Genomic DNA, 23,128 nt, shown 5'->3' on the forward strand with positions numbered 1-23,128 from the left:
TGTCACCTTCAATAGGGTCCCCGTGGGCAGCGTGATCCCAGAAATCCGATAGGGGCCGGGGTGTGGGGCCTGGGGTTCGGGGCTGGATATTGGGAGAACAGCATCAGCCGGAGTGTCGAGGAGACGGAGAAATCCTTTCCTTAAAGGGACCGCCCCTAAGCCGGGCTGCTGATGCAGGGCGAGGGTCGGCGTGGTGACGCCCCTTTTAAGAGAATGAAACGGCCCCCACCTCCCAGGTGCCGGGACAGCGGCCCCACTTCCTGGTCCCATGGAAACTCCCAAACATCCCACCCTGCAAAAACTCACCTCAGGGGGGTATCACCTCGCTCCCCGCAACCCCATATCCTCCCTCCACCCCCGAACTCCAAGGGTGTATGTAATACTTCGTTTAGTGATTTTGTCGAATCTGTAAACCAAGTTGAGTATATGCAGAAAATATGTACTTATATTATCATGGAGTCGTTTTTTAAAAATTCTATTACAACTTTAAGCAAGTCTACAGGAAGTTTGGCCTAATCACGTAGGACATCAATAGAGTAGCTCCTTAGCAGCTAGCCAGCTAATTTAAATAACAAACAACACACTCAAAATGCTGGTGGAACACAGCAGGTCAGGCAGCACCTATAGGGAGAAGCGCTGTCGACGTTTCGGGCCGAGACCTTTCGTCTCAGACGAAGATGGTCATTTAGGCAGGACACTGAAGACTTCTTCAGCACGGGGACGATGGTGGCGGCCTTGAAGCACGTTGGAATGGTGGCACTGCTCAGGGAGATGTTGAAGATGTCAGTGAGAACATCTGCTAGCTGGTCTGCACATCCTCTGAGCACTACCAGGGATGTTGTCTGGTCCAGCAGCCTTCCGTGGGTTCTCACATCGGCCACGGTGAGACACAGCACCTGGTCATTTAGAGGAGGGGTGGACTTCCTCGCCACCACGTCATTTTCCACCCAAAACGAGCGTAGAAGTTATTCAGTGCATCTGGGAGGGAGGCATCACCCGCACAGTCAGGTGATGTTGTCCTGTAATTGGTGATGTCCTGGATGCCCTTCCACATGCGCTGCGTGTCATCGCTGTCCTGGAAGTGGCTGTGGATTCGCTGGGCGTGTACACGCTTTGGCCCGGGACAGTTAAAAAGAGCTTGTTCTTAGAAACAAGAGTGGGATTTAAACTTGAAATGCTGCCTATGTGTTATAACAGATTCAGATTCATGTATTTATCACATTTACATAAAACGCACAGTCAAATGCATCGTTTTTTTGTGTTTTCAACCAACACAACCTGAGGATGTGCTGGCCCACAAGTGTTGCCACGACTTCCAGTGCCAGCATCGCACGCCCACAATGTTCAGCAGAACAACACAGAACACAACAAGCAAGAAAACAAGACCACCACCAAAAGTAGCCTCTTTCCTCTCTCCTACCCACACAGATACGTTCCCAACCCCAGCACAGCCCAGCTCTGGGCCTCCGACCAGCTGTTGGATGGGACAACAAGGGGAGTTTCAGGTGATGAACTGTTTGTCTGTGAAAATGATACAAAGTTTGGGGCTCACAGTTTGCTCTACCATCGACTTACCTTTTGTGTTTATTTATTCATTCACAGGATGTGAATTTTTATTTTTTTATTTAGGGATACAGCAGGGAACAGGCCCTTCTGTACCCACCCAGCAACACACCTGACCCCAGCCCAATCACAGGATAGTTTACAATAACAGATTAGCCTACCAGCCGGTACGCCTTTATAATGTGGGAGGAAACCGAAGCACCCAGAGGAAACCCACACATTCCACGGGGAGGACAGACAAACTCTTTCAATGGCTAATACAAACGTTAAGTTCCTCAGTGTTATTACTTCAGAGGGCCTGTGAAATGGTCCAGCTCGTAAGGGCCGTTACAAAGAAAGCATAGCGGCACCTCTGCTTATGAGCTTGCAAAGATTTGGCATGACACCTGACGTTTTGACAAACTTCCAAAGATGTGTGGTGGAGAGTGTATTGACTGCATCACAGCCTGGAAACACCAATGCCCTTGAACGGAAAATCCAACAAGAAGTAGTGGATACGGCCCAGTCCATCACGGGTAAGGCCCTCCCCACCACTGAGCAGGTCTCCAGGAAAGACTGGCACTGGAAATCCCCCCCCCCCCCCCCCAGAGCATGGTTTCTTCCAGTTGCTGCCACAAGGGAGGTGGTACAGGAGCCTCAGGACCCACACCACCAGGTTCAGGAACAGTTATTACCCCTCAACCATCAGGCTCTTGAACCAAAGGGGATAACTTCACTCAACTTTGCTTGTCCCATCATTGAAATGTTCCCACAACCAACTGACTTTCAAGGACTCTTTATCTCATGTTCTCAATATCTATTGCTTATTTATTGATTATTATTATTTCTTACTTTCTATATTTGCAGCGTTTGTTGTCTTCTGCTCTCTGGTTGAACGCCAAACTGGTGCGGTCTTTCATTGATTCTGGCATGGTTCTTATTCTATTATAAATTGATTGAGTATGCCCGCAAGAAAGTGAATTTCGGGGTTGCACATGGTGACATATATGTACCTTGATAATAAATTCACTTTGAACTTTGAATAAGGGGGCATAATTTTAAGGCGATTGGAGGAAAACTATTACCTTTGTTAGACATGATTTTCTTTTTATAATGTATTGACTTAACATGATTATATTTTAATTTCATATATGTCCTGCTACTACTTTCATTTTTATTGGAACCTGTGTCCGGAAAAGTCTGAATTAAATACAAAAATTACAAAACATTAACGGAGACCTTGTACGTTTTTGTATAGAGAACTGGAACGCCCCAGATTAATCCAGCGGCCAACACCCCCATCTACAGGCAAGCAATGGAACTGCAGAATAACGTTAATGTAGGTACTGTATTGATTTTTTAGAAGAAATATATTTGTAATTTACTTTTTAATTGAATTGATTTTATTTCTTACATCCTTCACATACACGAGGAGTAAGAATCTTTATGTCTCCATCTGAACGTGCAATGTGCAAATTATTGTAATTTGTAATAAATGGTATGTACAGTAAGATATACAACAGGACAGTCAATATAGCTTTGACTGTCAGCGAGAATTAATCAGTCTGAGGGCCTGGTGGAAGAAGCTGTTCCAGAGCCTGTTGATCCTGGCCTTAATGCTGCATTACCATTTCCCGCATGGTAGTAGCTGGAGCAATTGTGGTTGGAGTGACTTGGGTCCCAATAATCCTAGGGCCCTTTTTACACATCTGTCATTATAAATGTCCTGACTAGTGGGAAGTTCACATCCACAGATGTTCTGGGCTGTCCACACCGGTCTCTGCAGAGTCCTGCGATTGAGCGAGGTACAGTTCCCATACCAGGCAGTGATGCAGACAGTCAGGATGCTCTCAATTGTGCCCCTGTAGAAAGTCCTTAGGATTTGGGGACTCGCGCTGAACTTCTTCAATCGTCTGAGGTGAAAGAGGCGCTGTTGTGCTTTTTTCACCACACACCTAGTATGTACAGACCAAGTGAGGTCCTCTGTAATGTGTATACTGAGGAACTTGATGATGTTCATCCTCTTGATCTGATCTGAATTAATAAGTTTAATTCATTTCAGCTTTGTAAAAATTCATTGAGATACCTGTCCTGCACTTAAGATTGGCATCACTAGGCAATTCCATCATTTGAGGGCATGCACCTGCTGCACGGGGGCATCTTCCTGCACCAATGCAGGCGTTCCTATTTTGCACAGCTTCGCATTGTGTGTGCAGGACCTACAATTGAATGGGAAAACCCTTCCAGCTCTTCTCACTGGCTGACCATCACATCCAATAACCCAAATTAATGAGGTGCCCAACGTTTTGAGCCATGGAGCTCCACAACACAGAAACAGGCCCTTCAGCCCATCTAGTCTATACCAAACTATTATTCTGCCTAGTCACGTTGCACCTGGACCACAGCCCTCCATGCTGTTTCCATCCATGTACTTATCCAATATTCTCTCGAATGTTGCAATCAAATTCACACCTATCACACCCGCTGGCAGCCCAAAGTTCAAAGTAAATTTATTGTCAAAGTACATTCATGTCACCATATACCACCCATAGATTCCATATTTTGTGTCTCACAGAGATAACACCGTTTTCTTTGTCTCTCTCTCTCCCCTCCTCAGCCCCAGTAACCAGTCCCCATCACCCTCTTGCAGCCAGCACCATCGTACCCTTCCTTTTGTCATTCTGTCTCCCCCGGTTTCCACCTGAACACAGGCACTTTCTTAAAGTAAAGTAAGTTTATTATCAAAGTGCATAAATGTCACCATATACAACCCTGAGATTCATCTTCTTGAGGGCATACTCTATAACCCCATAATAGAACAAAAACCACAAAAATATTCAATGAAACAAACACAAGGAGATCTGCAGATGCTGGAAATCCAAGCAACATGCACAAAATGCTGGTGGAACTCAGCAGGCCAGGCAGCATCTATAGGGAGAAGTACAGTCGACGTTTCGGGCCGAGACCCTTCGTCAGGATCAATGAAAGGCCGCACCAACTTGGGCGTTCAAAGACAACTGTTCAAATACAAAAAGAAAGAAATAATAATACATAAACAAGCAATAAATATTGAGAACAAGATGAAGAGTCCTTGAAAGTGAGTCCACAGATTGTCGGAGCATTTCAATGATGGGGCAGGTGAAATTAGGGGAAGTTAGGTTCAAGAGCCTGATGGTTGAGGGGTAATAATGGTTTTGAACCTGATGGTGTGAGTCCTGAGGCTCCTGTATCTCCTTCCTGATGACTGCAGTGAGAAGAGAGCATGTCCTGGGTGGTGGGGGTCCCTGATGATGGACTTGTACCACCCTCTGAGTAAAGAAGCACCCCCCCCCCAACAGGTTCCCTTGAAATGTTTCACTTTTCACCCTTAAAAAGCTGGCTTGTATTTACAGTATGTATACTTCTCAGAATTTTGTATAGCTCTACCAAAAAAGGGAGAGGGGTGGTGTTGGTCGCAGCATGGTAGTGTAGAGGTTAGTGTAATGCTTTACAGTGCTAATTGTAAGATTAGGTTTCGATTCCCAATACTGCCTGTAATATATATAATATCATGGTTTAAGACCACACTTCATAGTATTAATACTGTTATGCTGTTGATTATTTTATTTTCTGCAGATTTTCTCAAAATGCAATATGTTTCTTTAATTACATTACACAATCAGGTGTTTCTTTTTTTGCTGTTTAAAATAATAATACAGTTGATCAAGTTAGGCTTGCTGTAATAACCAATTGTTAATGTTCTAGAGGAATTGGAGGGTAGCCATTTTCTGGGGAGAATGCAGGGCTTTTGGGGGAAGAAATAGAATGGAAATGGACAACGAACATAGCAGAAGAACATGAACTCATTTGGAAGGACAAATACTTCAGTCAGAAAATTGTCATGAGGACTTTGGTCTCACAGAGAATGCGCAGTTAACTTTAATTTAGCTAGTTATCGCAAGACCTTGGAGAAAGTTCGATGCCTTGTTCTTAGACATTAGATGGCTATTTATTTGATTCGCTTGGACTGGGTTTTCAGGCAGAATTGTTCAGTACTACTAGTGAACGAAGTGAAGCAAACCGGATTGATCATGCAAAAATGAGCTCCAATGATTATGTGCATACTATAGGCTAATATGTAAAATAATGGGCTTTTTCTTTATTTTGTTTGTAATAGTTTAGAATATTTTGTCGATAGAATTTTAATCTAACTTTATACTGGTGTGAGCTAAATTATTGCTTTCCGGCAAACAGTAAATTTGCTTGGGGGTGTCAGTGTTCACACAAGTAGCAGCCCTATTTTCCCTTAGAGGAAACCTGAATCATGTTTACACTAGCCACATTTACTTATTGGTAGTGGCCTTTTCCATCATTATTCCTCATTAATCGTAGAGTTATGTTACTGTTCACAGTAATAGTTATCTCATTATGAGCCTACAGTGAGAGGGAGGTCACTCTGCTTGGCGGGAGGGAATTGCGGCTGTGAAACAATCTCACATCGCAAGGAGGTGGTTGGCCCCTGTGCCCATGAACACCACAGCACTATTGCAGTGAATGAGGGATGCAAGATGGCCTGCCGTTCCACGAACAGACCACATTCTGGTAAATTGGACCACTTGTCTGTCCTTCCCCTAACTGCACACAGGCAGAGGCTAAAGAGCGAAGCTCAAGAGATGAGGACAGCGAAGAAGTGGTCGTGGGAGGCAGAGGAGTTGCTACAGGATTGCTTTGAGCTGGTGGACTGGGCTGTACTCAAGGACTCCATTGTGGATCTGAGTGAATGCACCACAGTTGTCACAGACTTTATTAAAAGCTGTAGACAAATGTGGCCCCACAATATCATTCAGAGCCTTCCCCAACAAGCCCTGGATGAAACATGAGATACACAAGCTGCCTAGGGACAGATCGAAGGCATTCAAGTTTGTGGATCAAGAAAGTTACAAGAGGTCCAGGTATGATCTCCAAAAAACCATCTCACAGACGGAGGCAATTCTGAACTAAACTTGAATCAATGAAGGACATTCAATGGCTGTGGCAGGGCTTGAATTCCATTACCTCTTCTAAAGTGAAATCAAGCGACATGGATGATAACAGGGCTTCACTTCCGGTTGAACCTAATGCCTTCTACGCTCGCTTTGACCTTCGAAACATGGAGGAACCATCATGAATTCCCAACGATCCTGTAATTTCAGCCTCTGAGGCTGACGTGCAAGCAGCTTTCAGGAAGGTGCACCCATGAAAAGCATTCGACCCAGACCTGGCCAAGTACTAAAGGCCTGTGCTGATCAACTGGCTGGATGGTTCACTGAGATCTTTATCCTCTTGCTTTGGCAGTCTGAGGTATCCACCCACTTCAAGCAGGCTTCAATCATACCGGGGCCTAAGAAGACTGTGGCAACCTGCCTCAATGACTATCATCCAGTGGCACTGACATCCACCATGATGAAGCACTTTGAGAAGTTGGTGATGAAACGTAACAACTCCTGCCTGAGAAGCAATTTGGATTGGCTCCAATTTGCCCACCGGCACACAACAAGTCCACAGCAGATGCCATTTCAATGGGTCTTCACTCAGCCCTAGAACATCTGGACAGCAAAGATGCATCAGGATGTTCTTTATCGACCACAGTTCAGTATTCCCTCAAAATTAATCAATAGGCTTCAAGAACCTGCCCTCAAAAATTCCTTGTGCAATTGGATCTTCGATTTCCTCACTTGCAAACCCCAGTCAGTTCAGACTGCCAACAACATCTTCTCCACAATCTCCACAAGCTCAGGTGCACCACAAGGCTGTGAGCTTAGCCACAGCTCTACTTGCTTTACACTTACGACTGTGTGGCCAAGCACAGCTCCAATGTCACATTGAAGTTGGCTGACGACACTACTTTCGTAGGCCAAATCAAAGGTGGTGATGAATCAGCATACAGAAGGGAATTTCAAAACCTGGCTGAGTGGTGCCACAACAACAACCTCTTACTAAATGTCAGCAAGACCAAGGAATTGATTATAAATTTCAGGAGAAGGAAACCAGAGGTACATGAGCCAGTGCTCATTCAAGGATCAGAGGTGGAGAGGGTCAGCCTCTTGGTGCTATCATTTTGGAAGATGTCCTGATCCAGCACAAGAGTGTAATTATGAAGAAGTCAGGGCAATTCCTCTACTTCCTTAGGAGTTTGTGAAGATTTGGCACAATGTATAAAACTTTGACAAACTTCTACGGATGTGTAGTGGAGAGTATATTGACTGGCTGCATCACAGCCTGTTATGGAAACACCAATGCCCTTGAATGGAAAATCCTACAAAAAGTAGTGGATACAGCCCAGTCCGTCATGGGTAAAGGCCTCCCCACCATTAAGCAAATCTATACACGAAGCGTTGTCACAGAGAAGCAGCATCCATAATCAGGGACCCCCACCACCCAGGTCATACTCTCTTCTCGCTGCTGCCATCAGGAAGAAGGTACAGGAGCCTCAGGACCCACACCACCAGATTCAGGAACGGTTATTACCCCTCAATTATCAGGCCCTTGAACAAAAGGGGATAACTTCATTCAACTTCACTTGCCCTATCATTGAAATTTTGCCACAACCTAAGGACTCACTTTCAAGGACTCTTCATCTCGTTCTCAATATTTATAATTTATTGTTGTTATTTCTTTTTGTATTTGCACAGTTTGTTGTCTTTGAATACCCAAGTTGGTGCGGTCTTTCATTGATTCTTTAATGGATTTATTGAGTATGCCCACAAGAAAATGAATCTCAGGATTGAATATTGTGACATATACGTCTCAGAAAGGCAGCATCCATTATTAAGGACCTCCAGCACCCAGGCTATGTCCTTTTCTCACTGTTACCATCAGGTAGGAGGTACAGAAGCCTGAAGGCACACACTCAGCGATTCAGGAATAGCTTCTTCCCCTCTGCCATCCGATTCCTAAATGGACATTGAAACTTTGGACACTACCTCACTTTTAAAAATATACAGTATTTCTGCTTTTGCATATATTAAAAAATCTATTCAATATGTAATTGATTTATTATTATGTTTTATTATGTTTGATCTGCTTCCGTCTGGTAGGCGCTTCAGATCCCTCCAGACTAAGACTAATAGGCACTGGAGAAGTTTTTTCCCTACTGCGGTCACTTTGCTGAACAGTTAACTGCCGGTTAACTGTCGGCTAACTATTACTTGGATTGCACTACCTGTATGTATAATCTATATTTTCATTTATATTTATCATTATTATTGTTATGAGCAGAGAGACAACATCTGCCGGAAGTAAATTCCTTATAGGTGCATAGGTACTTGGCGATTAAAGTCTGATTCTGATTCTGATTCTGATTTATTATTTTTTCTCTCTCTCTGCTAGATTATGCATTGCATTGAACTGCTGCTGCTAAGTTAACAAATTTCACGTCACATGCCGGTGATAATAAACCTGATTCTGTTCGTTGATAATAAATTTACTTAGCTTTAAGAGCATCTGTGTTCAGGTGGAAACCGAGGGAGACGGAATGACCAAAGGAAAGGTGTGATGGTGCTGGAGACTGGTTACTGGGCCTGAGGTGTGAACTGACAGGGAGGAATGCTGACAGGCAAAAGATGAAGAAAATGGTACTACTCCTGTGAGATATAAAATATGGAAGATGCTGAAAGTCTGAAATAAAATTGGAAGATGCTGGAAAGGGAAGGTCAGGCAGCATCAGTTGAGAGTGAGGGTGAAGGAGGTAAGATTCAGAGTCAATGATTTTCCAATCAGACTATTCTGTCAGGTGTATGGGTCCTAATGCCCTTCCCTTGGACAACACTGGTGGCGTGGAGAGGGGAGACTTGCAGCTTGGGCAACTGCCGGTCTTCCATAAAACAAAACCCTGCCCAGGCTTACGCCCTGGTAAACTTTCCAAGGTGCAAATCCATGGTCTATTGAGACTAACGGAGGCCTGCATATATTCTGTCAGGTACATTTTGTTACTAATTCTCTTCATGATATCAGCTCCTGTGCTGTACCAGGGTACTGTTTTGGGTTGTGTAGAATCACCAAGCACAGAACAGGCCCTTTAACCTGCCAGGTTCGCTAGAAACCGTTGGCATTAATCCTGCAAAAAAATCGCCACATTTGCATTGACTGCTCCTGGTCCTCCCACTTACCTGCACACTAGGGGCAACTTACAGCAGCACGGTTAGCGTAACGCTGTTTACGACGCCAATGATACGGGTTCAATTCCTGAGGTAGCAGCGACTGGAATTCAATACCCAGTGCTGTCTGTTAGAAACTTGTACGTTCTCCACATGACAACGTGGGTTTCATCCAGGTGTCCCAGTTTCCTGCCACATTTCAAAGACATTTGGGTGAGGGTTAATGAGCTGTGGGTGTCTATGTTGGCTTCAGAAGTGCGGACTGAGCCCAGCACATCCTCGGACTGTGCTGGTCATTGGCGCGAGCATCACATCTCACTGGATGTGACGGATAAAGCTCATCTCCATTCAAATAAATACAGAACAGATTATTCCAACATTTTTTATTTCCAACATTGCAAACACACTGGCTTATTGCAAATGTCCATGTCTTGAGTTTACAGACTGCATTTCATTGCATCTACTGGGACTTCAGGCACAGTTTCCAAACAGGATTATAGTGATTTCAGTCTGTAGATCAGCTACACATGATGATGGGTCTCGTGCGCCACTGCCAAGACCACATCGGGTACCTCCTACACCTTGTCTGCTGCACATCACCTTACTATGCAAATTACACATTGTACTTTCTTAAATATAATGGAACTTCTAGTAATACCGTATGGGCCTTTTAGTTATTGAAGCATTAAGTTATGTGAAGCAAGGGCTGACTTTATCAAGTATCCTCTTTTATTAACCTTTTGAAAAAATAGTCTGCAAATTCTGTGCAAATACCCTCATTTGAAGGCAATTTAACTCATCAGCAGTACAGACAGGCAGAGCTGCTAGTTAGTGGTTACTCAGCGGGATTTACGTTAAGGGAATGGGCGATTACCAAGTTTTACCCTATACATTGATATATGGATGCTCACTTAGCTCCTCTCCTCGTCCTGAGAGAGCCATTAGGGAAGCTACAATTAATGCCAGGTCCCATTTTTAACCCTGTATGTCTTGTGAGAACCACCCATGCCAGAGTTAAGTTAGTTAAGGTCCCAACATCTCACTGACGTCAATTTTAACCTGAGGGGTGTTCGATGAAGGTGGGGGGAGGGGAGCCATCTTTAAACAAGTGACTGTTATTTTAACAACGTGCCGTAGTCTGGAAACACTCCTTCTAGCTGAAATAGTGAGGTTAACCTGGGGAGGGGGAGGGGGAGGGGTAGAAAGCAAGATTTGATTTTACTTTTTTGTTTTTAAAAAAAATCTTGGTCTGGGAGAGAAATCCAGGGAATTTTCTGCTACATTCCACTGGGAAAATTTACCTCGCGCTGTTTCTCATCTCCCCTCAAGTGCACGGGCCTTCTGGATAATTCTCAGCTGCTACTTTGCTGATTGATCTCATCACCCTGGACCTCCTCAGTACCCAGGAGGACACCGTGCCTTCGTCACCACTCCAATAAATCCTACTCCCCCACTTGCTCATTTTCTTCCACGTACTCCCACCCTGATTCTCCTGCTTTCCAGCCGCGCCCCGGGGGCAACTTGCTGCGACCCAGCAGCCTGCCCGTCTCCGGGCCGCGGGAGGAGGAGGGAAACAGAGGATCTGCAAACTCTTGCGCACAGACAGACAGCTCTGGATGTCAAGACTGAACCCCGGAGCTTTCTCGGTCTCCAGGGCCACTGCGCCCAGCCTTGCTGTGCTGAGAAGCGACTAGGCCCCAGGTGAGAGTAAAATCAGGTCAGTGAGTCCCTGTGCAGCTGCTGGGAGTGTCCCATCCAGTCTCCCCTAGAAATGGAACTCGGTACTGCAACTAAAACTGATGACAGTGACAGTAATGATTCAGCAGGCAAGGATAATAACTTAAGTTTGAGTTAAATGCTGGATATACCCAGCAGGTCTGGCAGTATCTTTAGAGAGGAACATGGAACGGATTAACTACCTTCCATCTGAAACACCAACTGTGTCTCTCCCTCCACAGTTGCTGCCTGGTTTGTTGTGCATTTCTAGTTTCTACAAAACGAGAGATTCTTCAGATGCTGAAAATCTGGAGTAACACACACAAGATGCTGGAGGAACTCAGCAGGTCAGGCAGCATCTCTGGAGGGGAAGAAACGGTCAACATCTTGGACCTGATGAAGCCAACTGTTTATTTCCTCCATGGTTTTGTGTGTGTTACTCCAGTTTCTAAAGCCTTTAGCTCCTCAGTGAACGAAAGGGTGGAGTGGGGGGGGGGGGGGGTTCCCCTGGGTGCCTTTATAAAATTTCAGGCCCCTACCTGTAATGCACCCAACTTTGGAAGGAAATACTTTGACATTCACTGAATAAAGTTTATAACTTAAATAAATCTTTAAATTTTATCTTTAATCAGAGGGTGGTGAGACTGTGGAATTCATTGTCACAGAGCTGTGGAGACCAAGTCATTGGGGATACTTAACGTGGAGGTTGATGGGTTCTTGATTAGTCGGAGCGTCAGAGGTTACGGGGAGAGTGGGATTGAGAGGGAAAACAGATCAGTCACTATGGAATGGTGGAGCAGACTCAATGGGCCAAATTCGGTGCCTATGTCTTATAGTCTTACATGTCACCAAGCTGAGCATCTGCCACTGAGATCCGGAATGCTCTGATAGCCTTGAGGAGGTATTTAGTGAAAGGCCGAGCTCTTTATAAGGAAGCACACAGGGTTTGCTGTTCACTGTGGCCAAGTCCTGCATCAAAGCTTTGGTTTTGCCCTCCACCCTTCATATTACCTGTAGTGGAAATTGGGGGAGAGAAGGGTTCTGTGCATTTGAACAACCTGTTCTGATTCAGACGAAAGCATGGGTCTGACGACTCTCATTCACAGACTTTCTGCAGTAGCACAGGCTCAGATTTAGTCCGTAAACAGGCTGGCTATACCTCCAACACGTATCTGCGAGGGGGCAGGAGGTGCTCAGCCCCTCTCGCTCATGATCATTCGACAAATGGGTGGGCAGATCGAGTCTTTGTGTGTGTATGGGGGTGGGCAGCGTGAAGTGGGTCTTCATCTCGCTTTCTCCCCTCCACTAGAGCTGGGATGGGCAGCTTGAGACTGAGTGGGGCTGTAACTGAATCTGCTCTCGCCATTGTGGAGTGAGAAATAGTGGGTAACACCTCTGAACACAAACACACACGCGCACACACACAGAAATACTCACATCCACATATAACCTAAACACATGAACCCTGGAGAAGGGCCTGAAGCCAGAACATCGCTGTTCATTCCCATCTAAAGATGCTGCCTGACCTGCTGAGCCTCTGCAGCACACTGCTCTGGATTTCCAGCATCTCCAGACCCTCTTGTATCATAAATTCCAACTATAGCCCGCCACACACACAATTTAACACACCATTACATACACACAAATACACGTGCACACTCCTTATTACATCCCTGTGCACAGACATCCTAATGCACCACACACACACTCTCTCTCCCTCTCCCTCTCTCTCTCTCATCACACCACTCCACACAGAGAAACACACACATAACTTAACACACCACTCTCTCCAGACAGACAAAGACACACACATCCCTGAGCAGAGACACCCTAATGCATGACTCCACATAGCTTCAGTAACGCACATACCCCTCCATTAAAGCCACGTGTACCCTAACCCATGTCCACACATATCCTACCACACAGGGATGTGAAGAGAATGATATAATTTTAGAGACAGCTCTTTTTTTTTAAAATCGAAAAGCATCTTATATTTGGGAAATCAGTAACTGTAGACATGGGGGGTGGGGGTGGGGGAGAGAGAATGTGCTCCACTGCTGCTGAACTGGACAATGAAGTTGAGGATGGATTCTCTAACTGAGGTCCAATGCCAACCATCCCTTCTCCTGCCCCGTCCAGCTCCAGCAAACCCCAATTCACCACCCCCCCCCTCAACTTCTGGAACACCCTCCAAACTAGCTTGGTGTTGAATGAAGCTTGGCTGCAGTTTGCCAGGGTAAGGCTCAGATTGACAGGTGGGGCAATGGCCACAGAAACCTCTCCCTCCCTTCAGGTTGGTAAACTCCTCCCCTGCCCCCTCCTCCCGCTCCGGTCACCACCAACCCCCCCCCCCCCCCCATAAAGTTACTTGAACGATTCACAAAACATTCACACTAACCTAACATCTTGGCCACAGACCTAACCTGCACATGCAACATTATAAATGTACCCAGGTTTAATTTTTTTTATGAAATCAGAACAAACAAAAAGAGTCCATCTTTTGTCACCGCTGCTCACTAAAGTTAATTTTCACAAAGCATTTCACTCATCTCGGGATATTAATTCTGTAAACATATTCCTCTGAGGTTCTAAACAAAATGTACCTCTGATAAAAAGAAAAAAAACATTCAACTTTGTTTTAAATATGCAAATATTAAACAGCTCAATTTACATACAGTAAGTTTACATAAGAAGCAAAACAAAGGCACATTTAACTTCAAGGTGCGGTTTCACTAGCTTTGCGTCTAAGTTTCTCAGTGCGGTCAGCTCAAGGCTGCTTTGGAGTGAGATGGAGCCTTGGAGGGATTGAGCCACACCTGTAGTTTTGCTTTGTGAGGGTTTCTGGGACAGGTTCTTCCAAGCTTGTTCTGGCTTTGTCACCGGTTCGAGCCATCTTGACTTGGCTTCCTGCCAGCACTTGCCGGACACTCGACTGACTCTACCGCACGCAGACTCTGCAGAGTTCATCCAACGAGCCCCAGCGTTTTAAATTGGGCGAATGTAGCCACCACCCATTGCTTCTCTCCCACCCCCCTCCCCCCCATTCCCAACCAGTGTTCCTTCCCCTCCCTCCCTCCCTCAACACTGTCACAGGAATCAGAATCCATTTACCCCCACCAAGTCCCGTTGCTCTGACGTTGCCGACAAGGAAAGAGACAAATTAAGCTGTCACCCAACACTGGTCCTTTCCAACCTTGCCCTCTACGACAGAAGGAATGGAGGCTTGGGCAACCTTCATTATGAAAAGGTATTGATTACTTCGTACCCATCAGTATCAAAGCACCTTAAATTAGTACCCTACAGATCCATTTTCGATCACACATAACTTGAAACAAGATTCGTTACTGACTGAGGAAGCAGGGACAGCCTACAGAGGTTGGGAAAATGGCCTCGCACTCATGATGTAGAACCACCAAGCTGTGAGGTGCAATTCGCTGTGCGGAGCCCAGGCAGACCAAAGGCCGAACTGTGCTGGGAATGGACGAAGCTCTTCAGACGAGTCCACCTCAGTGGTAACGTGATTCCCGGTTGCGATGCTTCACAGAAGCAGACCACCTCACTTTGGACAGACAGCCGAGCTGGGGGGACGAGACACTGGAAGACGTCGACCGTCTTGCTCTTTCGGGATTTCTTCGACCGGCCTTCGGCCAGAAGTGGAGAGTTGTCTTAGGAGCCAGGGGTCATCCACGTGACCTTTCCCCGATCAGCCTGGTGGCTGTGGACCTGCTGTCCGCGCCAGCTTAACAGATATAACACGGGGGAGAAATCCGAGACAGTAACCGGTCGTATCAGAGTGCAACAGACTGGTGAAGGCCCCTCTGAAAGTGGGTATTTACATCGGATATTCAGTGCCAAGTCCGTACCCAGGAAAGGCTGCAGTCAGAGCGGGCACTTGTAAACATCTTTCAAAGTTCACAAAAGAAAAGTTGAAAAAATGTGTTATATTCTTCATACGCAGGTTGGTTTGTCAATCACTCATTGACTGGGTAGTATTTCTGACACATTGCTTCCAATTACTTTGCCTCCTGGAGCTTTCATGAGAAGAGGCCGGCTGAACGACTCAGCTATGACCGATTGTCCTTGGCGACATTGTGAGCCATCCAGTTCACTTTGGTCTTCCAGCTCTCTCGCAGTGCCTCGTCGAACTTCATCTTGAACTGCCTCAGAGCCTCGTCCTCCGTCTTCCCCAAAGCAAGCGAATCCTGCAAGTAAAAATAAACATCGCTGTCACATTCCCCCAATGGCACTTTATCAGGTACAACTCCTCATTAATGCAAGTATCAAATCAGCCAATCACATGGCAGCAGCTCATTGTATAAACTCATGCAGATATGGTCAAGAGGTTCAGTTATTGTTCAGACGAGATGTCAAAATGGGGAAGAAATGTGATCTAAGTGACTTTGACCACGGAAGGATTGTTGGTGCCAGATGGGGTGGTTTGAGTATCTCAGAAACTGCTGATCTCCTGGGACTTTCATGTACACAGTCTCTAGAGTTTACAGAGAATGGTGTGAAAAACAAAAAGCTTCCAAAGACCAACAGTTCCATGGGTAAAGACAACTTATTAATGAGAGAGGTCAGAGGAGAATGGCCAGACTGGTTCAAGCTGACAGGAAGGTGACAGTAACTCGAACAACCTCCCTTTATAACAGTGGTGTGCAGAAGAGCATCTCTGAACGCACAACATGTCAAACCTTGAAGTGGATGGGCCACAGCAGCAGAAGCCCGTGAACATACACTCAGAGACCACTTTATTAGGTGTAGGAGGAGCCTGATAGAGTGGTCTGAGTGTAAATGCATAAGCAGCAGCCAGTTGGAGAAGTTTGCCTATTTGCTTGCCAGAATGTCCCGCCTTCCTCTCTAGTGCTTGCTGGAACTTTACACTTCACCTGTCTCTCCTCTTTACCACATTCTAATGTTCCTTGTACAGGCAACCCCTGTGTAAGGGGGAGGCATTGTGCTCCGAGGTTTACATTGTGTGTACGGGAGTGAGATAGATCAACTAGTTGCAACAGCAACCTCGCACTCAATGTCCGTAAGCCCAAGGAACTGATCATGGGCTTCAGGAAGAAGTTGTTGGGAGAACACACACCAGTCCTCATTGAGGGGTCAGTGGTGGAAAGGGTGAGCAGTTTCAAGTTTCCGGGTGTCAACGTCTATCCTGAACCCAACATATTCTTGCAATTATGAAGAAGGTACACCAGCGGCTATATTTCACTAAAAGTTTGAGAAGATTTGGTATGTCACCAAAGACGAACAAATTTCTACTTAAGAGCTGTGGACAGCATTCTAATTGGTTGCATCACCGCCTGGTATGGACAGGATCGGAAAAAGCTGCAGAGGGTTGTTAATTCAGCCAGCTCCTTCCTGGGCATTAACCTCCCCAACATCGAGGGCATCTTCAAAAGGTGATGCCTCAGCAGGGTAGCATCCATCATTCAGGACCCTCACCACCTAGGACAGGGGTTCCTAACCTTTTTTATGCCGTGAACCAATAGCAAATGGACTCCAGGCTGTGATCAGGGACATGCCCTCTTCTCAGTGCCCAGCATCAGGGAGGAGGTACGGGAGACTGGATACCAGCACTCAATGATTCAGGAACAGCTTGTTCTCCTCTGCAGTCAGATTTATGAACAGGGCACAAACAGTAGTTCACAATTTCTTCCTGGCATTGTTTACCGTAACTTTAGCAATTGTTACACCTTGCACTGTACTGCTGCCACAAAACAACAGATCTCACAACATACGTTCATGATAATAAACCTGATTCTGAATCTTACTGTGTATAAACTGGCCGCGTTTTTTCCTAAACAGTAGAAGAACTTCTGTTGCCTTGACGGAGACTTAGTGCACGATTTTACTTTCTGCTGTCTGCCTGTATCACCAGACAGTGCAATTCCTCACCTTGAGGTACTGGATATCTTTGGCGCAGCTCAGCTCAGGAAGTCCGGCAGCCTGCATCAGTGCAAAGAGATTAATGAAGAGGGGGCAGTGCTTTCGGAGAATCATGTAGGCTTGTTCACAATGTTTCCGGAACCTTTCCGAGGAACAGGGAGAGAGAGAGAGAGAGAGAGAGGAAAAATCCATGTGAATCCCAAAATCACACAGATACAAAAACACAAAACATGCACCAAGACTGAAGGACATGTACACACCCACATATATTTGATCGTTGTGTTTTCCAGCCGGCATTTTTAAACTGATCATGCTTCATTTGAGAGTACGCCTCTGGACTGTGGGAGAAAACTGGAGCTCTCAGAGGAGACCCATGTGGTCATGGTGAGGACATACAAACTCCTTACAGACAGCGACAGGAGTTGAACTGGGGTCCCTGGTGCAATAAATCATTGCACCAACCTTTACGCTACTGTGTCGCCCTCTGTAATACCGTAGTGCACCTGGTATGACGTGGCTAAAGCCCAGAAAGAGTTTTATGCCATGGGCAGCCCCTCTCGTGTTTCGTACACCTAATCCTATTGTAGTGGCAAAACTAAACCAGAACTAAACAAGGCAATTGCCGCTGGCCGTGACCGTTACGGAGTGGTTGCACTTGGATGATGCACCCCAGCTCCAATGATTGCTCTAAAAGTCGAATCTTTTATTTGACTCTTTATTATCAAACCCACAATCTTGAAGCAATGAAACTTAGAGGATTCTACAGAGGATGTATCGAGAGCATCCTGAGCAGCTGCATCACTGCCTGGCTCGGGAATTGCACCGTCTCGGATCGCAAGACCCTGCAGCGGGTAGTGAGGTCAGCTGAGAAGATCATCGGGGTCTCTCTTCCTGCTATTACAGACATTTACACTACACGCTGTATCCACAAAGCTAACAGCATAGTGAAGGACCCCACGCACCCCTCACACAAACTCTTCTCCCTCCTGCAGTCTGGCAAAAGGTACCGAAGCATTCGGGCTCTCACGACCAGACTGTGCAACAGTTTCTTCCCCCAAGCCATCAGACTCCTCAATACTCAGAGTCTAGACTGACATCTACATCATTTATTATTATAATGAAATTTGTCCTCTACTGTGCCTATTGTCTTGTTTATTAATTACTTTTTTCTGGGTTGACATTACTCCAAGTCTTAGGCAGTACCTATGGGCTCACTTTCAAGGACTCTTCATCTCAAGTTCTTGATATTTATTGCATATTTAGTTATTATTATTATTTTGGTTTTATTTGTATTTGCGTAGCTTGTTGTATTTTGCACATCGGTTGTTTGTTTCTTTGTTGTGAACGGTTTTTCACTGATGATGTTTTTTTTGTATTTACTGTGAAAGCTGGCAAGGAAATGAGCATCAGGGTTGTGTATGGTGACAGGTATGTACTCTGATAATAAATTCACTTTGAACTTACCTTTCAAACTTCTCACTGTTGTTGGTTTTCCCTTGCTGTATCACGTGGACAAAGTCGTGCGTTAAAATGAAAGGGACCCGCTCCCGGTTGATGCCAAACTTGCTCTTAAAGTTTCCCAGGAAGTGTCCGAAGTCAATGTGGAAGAGCTGAGTGAGACAAGGATGGAAATTGAAGGATACTTACAAGTTGTCAAACAATATCACTCAGCAAGAAATCAGTGATGCAAACGAAGAAATTTATCTCATAATTCCACTTGGGGCGGTAGTGTGCTGATTAGCACAAAGCTTTACGACACAAGCTGTAGATCACGGTTCAATTCCCACCACTATTATTTATTTATCAATGACTAATTAACCCACTAGCTAGCACTTCTGTTAAATATACAAACTCACTAATATTTTATTCTCAAGTAGATCCGGTTTCTTTCTCTGAAACCAATCTCTCTTTGTCCCTTGCTAACAGGAACTCGGTAGTTCTGCTTTCTAGTTAAAACTGGCCACATTTTTATTGTTATCCCAAGCCACCTGCCCTGCAGATAAGCTGCACAAACATTTACATGTGCAGCAGACTTACGACATCCAAAGCCACTTTGCCGTCGATTTTTTAAGAGAACTCGCCGCATTTACGCAATCACACAGTCGTTTTTGGGGAAACTGATCCCCACAGCGAGCTATGACACAGTCATAGCGCAGAAACAGGCCCTTCGGCCTCAGTGTGTCCATGCTGATTGTAATAGCTATTTATTTTTATTTACTATGACTTTCTTTATCCATTTATTATTGTAAATTATAGTATATTTTTGGTGTTTTGCACTGGCTGCTGCTGCATATCTCAGTGATAATAACCTGTTTCAGAATCCATTTACACCAATTCTATTTGCCTACATTAGGGCCATATTCTTTTAAGCCAGGGGTTCCCACGCATTAGGGTCTCCTGCTATTTACTGAGGGGTCTGTGGATCCCGGGTTGGAATCCCTGCTCTGAGCCTTACACATCCAAGTAATTGTCCAAATGCCTTTTAAGGATGAGCTTTATTTGTCACGTGTACATCGAAACACACAGTGAAATGCCTCGCTGCGTCAACAACCACCACAGTCTGAGGATGTGCTGGGGGCAGCCCACGAGTGCCTCCGTGCTTCTGGCGCCAGTGTGGGATGTCCACTACTCACTGATCTCACCCCGTACGTCTTTGGAGTGAAGGAGGAAACCGGAGCGCCCAGATGAAACCCGTGCCGTCGTGAGGAGGATGTACGAACTCCTAACAGAACTGAACTCCGATGTTCCGATCGCTGGCGTTGTAAAGCGTTACGCTAATGGCTACACTACCGTACCGTGTATCTGTGTGTGCAAAGCCAGCAGATGCACCTTCATGGTTTAATAGGGGTGTCAGATGGACACCTCCCCCTCAGCATTCTCTCACCCGCCCAACTGCTTAACACCTAATTTCCAAGATGGCACTCGTGACCTTGCGGCACCCCTACAGTATCTCCGTGGATTGCCAACACTCCTGTCCCTGGAGTGGGTGGCTGTTTGAACCCTTGTCCTGCCAACTTGGTGTCAGCTGACACTTGGAATGTTAGGGAGGTGCTGACATGGTGGGTGCAGGGGACAACAATCCTGAAGAGCTGGAAGTATCTCCAGCAGTCACTGGCTCAAGAAGGCAACATCCATCATTAAAGGTCCCGACCGTCTGGGCCATGCCATCTTCCCTCAACTCCCATTGGGCAGGAGGTACAAAGGCTGAGTTTCAACACCACCAGGTTCAAGAACAGCTACTTCCCTCCAGCCATTCAGTACTGGAACCAGCCTGCACTACCCTAAACTCGACGTCAGTATAGCAACATGTCACCACAGTGGCATGGGAGCATTGCAGTCAGCGTAATGCTCTGCAGCACCAGGGTTAGAGGTTCGATTCCCGCTGCTGACCATCCTCCCTGTGACTGTGTGGGTTTCCTCTGGGTGCTCTGGTTTTCTCCCACTTTCTAAAGTTAGTGCTAGTGAGTTGCGGGCACGCTACGTCGGTGCTGGAAGCACGGTGAAACTTGCGGGCTGCTCCCAGCGCAATTCTCGCTGATCTGATTTGATGCAAACGATGCATTTTACTGTATGTTGTGATGCATGTGACAAATAAATCTAATCTTGTCTATAGCTTTGATCACTTCTACTACAATAGACATTTCTTTGCTCAGAATGGGTTCTTCCTTGTCGAATTGATGTTGGCCTTGTGTATCTCATGCTGAATGCACGTGATGCTGCTGATAGTGAGTTTTTCATTGCACCTGTGCGTACACAGGCAATTGTGCACCTGACGGTAAACTTGTCCATGACTTTGAAAGGGACTCTGAAGCACCACCTCCTCCACCAATTGAGGCCTTCCTAGCTGGAGTGAGGGATGTTAACCTGTGAGGTCCTGGGGATTAAGCCTGGGTCAACCCGAATGAGATGAGAGGGGATGAAATGAGATTAACTCACCACCGCGCCCCCCACCCCCCCCCCATTCAACTCCAACACTGATCCATCTATCCCCGCAAGGCCGTGCATGCTTTCCAAAGCTTGGAATCAGGTTATCATAGCTTCCCCCTTTGTACCTGTCCGTTTTCCCTGATCATAATGTTGTCACTGTGTCGGTCACCGATTCCAAGCACGTAGGTAGCTACACAGTAGCCGGCACACGAGAGGGTGAACTCTTCAATGGCTCGTTCCAGTGCCTCCCTGAGAAGGATGAAGGGGAGAACGTTTATTGTACATCACCAAAGGGCAAAACAGCACTTAATCTGGCACTTCCCTGTAGCAGAGTCTCCAAATGAATGTTGCTTCCTGTGTTGCAGCCTCCATACACAACCCAGCTCTGCTCCTATGAATGATGGTCAAACCGCGACACTGATACAGACAGCTACGGAAGGCTCTCGCAGAACGTCAGGAGGTCTGGGATTCAAGGAAACCTGGCTGAATGGATTCAGAATTGGCTTGTACACAGAGAAAAGAGGGTGGCAGATGGAGCGTGTTCTGCAAGGATCTGTTCCGGAATCCTTGCCCTTTGTGATTTTCATAAAGTGACTCCGACGAGGAAGCAGAAGGGTGGTTAGTGAGTTTGCAGATGACATGAAGGTTGGTGGTGCAACGTACAGTAAAGGTTGTCGGAGGTTACGACGGGATGAAGAGCTGGGCTGAGAAGTGGCAGATCTGGAGAAGTGTGAGTTCAGCCTGGAACAGTCCCCTTTGGAAGCTGCAGCATGAAGGAGGAGTACAGGGTTAACGACAGGGTTCTTAGCGGCGTGGGGGAACAGAGGGGTCTTGGGGTCCACCTTCATAGGTCACTGAAAGTTGCCACACAAATAGACAGGGTGGTTAAGAAGGCATAAGTTTGGATAAGTTTTGGGTAAGTTTCGTTGGCCTTCGTCAGCCAGGGGACTGAGTTCAGGAGACACGTAGCATTGTTGCTCGGGTTAGACTACACTTGGAGTATTGTGTTCAGTTCTGGTTGCCTCATTATAGGAAGAATATGGAAGCTTTACAGAGATGTTACAGGACTCCACAGGAGAAGAATGATTAAACATCTGTTATTAAAATAATTAGCAGGAAATGGAGAAGGAGCAGGGGAGTGGGATAACCAGATTATTCTTTAAAGCAGCTTGCATAGACTAGATGGACTGAATGGTCTCCTCCTGTGCTGAACTAGCACACCGGTGCATCTGCCCTTTGAAGCCAATACAGACCCTTTAGAGCATCTTTTGGGTGAGTTGGTACATTGGAGTTTCCAAACCTTCTCTTCGCAAATCTCTCCACTCTATTTATGATCAAACAAACAAGTAAATGAGAGGAAAGGACATTATGGATTGGGAGGCTTGAACCTCTGCTCACTGTCACTGAAAACTGGCACGACTAGTACTCGAGGTCATAGGTTAAGGGTGAAAGGTGAAATATTTAAGGAGAACCTGAGGGTGAACTTCTTCACTCAGAGGGTGATGAGAGTGGGAACGAGCTGCCAGTGGAAGTGGTGGATGGAGGTTCAACTGCACTGTTAAGATAAATTTGGATAGGTACGTGGTGGGGTCTCCAAGAGGACCACAACTTGTCGTGATCTGGAGGCACTGCGTTCCTCAATGACCCTGAGACCTTGCTGGCGGGGGTCAGGCTTTATGCTTTGACCCTTGATAGAGTCACCCATGTCAAACAGGTCAAAGGGTAGAGGCCAGACTAAAAGTGGTCAACCGGTCCTCCAAGTTCGCGGGTTCAGTTCAGGACTAACAGCCCTGACTGGTCAAACAAAACCATTATGGAAACAGCAACGGAGAATCCTTCTGCATCTGAGTGGCCAAGGACAGACAGAGATGGAGGATCTTCACTGCTGCCCTAAACGCTAGTGATGTAATGGGCAGTGAGTACATGGACGAGAG

General features: G+C 46.0%; 1 protein-coding gene across 8 annotated transcripts in view; it reads right to left on the minus strand.

Moving 5' to 3' along the window:
* Positions 1 to 14,451: 14,451 nt before the first annotated feature.
* Positions 14,452 to 23,128, minus strand: part of pik3cd (phosphatidylinositol-4,5-bisphosphate 3-kinase, catalytic subunit delta) — a 250,545-nt gene continuing 241,868 nt past the window's right edge. For all 8 annotated transcript variants that reach the window (XM_073032256.1, XM_073032257.1, XM_073032250.1 and 5 more), the window contains 4 exons: positions 21,320 to 21,443; positions 18,732 to 18,877; positions 17,277 to 17,409; positions 14,452 to 15,574 (listed from right to left, as the gene is read on the minus strand). In XM_073032256.1, coding sequence (XP_072888357.1) covers positions 15,437 to 15,574; positions 17,277 to 17,409; positions 18,732 to 18,877; positions 21,320 to 21,443 — 541 coding nt within the window. In that variant the 3' untranslated portion in view covers positions 14,452 to 15,436. The remainder of the gene's footprint in view (positions 15,575 to 17,276; positions 17,410 to 18,731; positions 18,878 to 21,319; positions 21,444 to 23,128) is intronic.

This window comes from Hemitrygon akajei, chromosome 29, assembly GCF_048418815.1.
Source record: "Hemitrygon akajei chromosome 29, sHemAka1.3, whole genome shotgun sequence".
Classification (NCBI taxonomy): Eukaryota; Metazoa; Chordata; class Chondrichthyes; order Myliobatiformes; family Dasyatidae; genus Hemitrygon; species Hemitrygon akajei.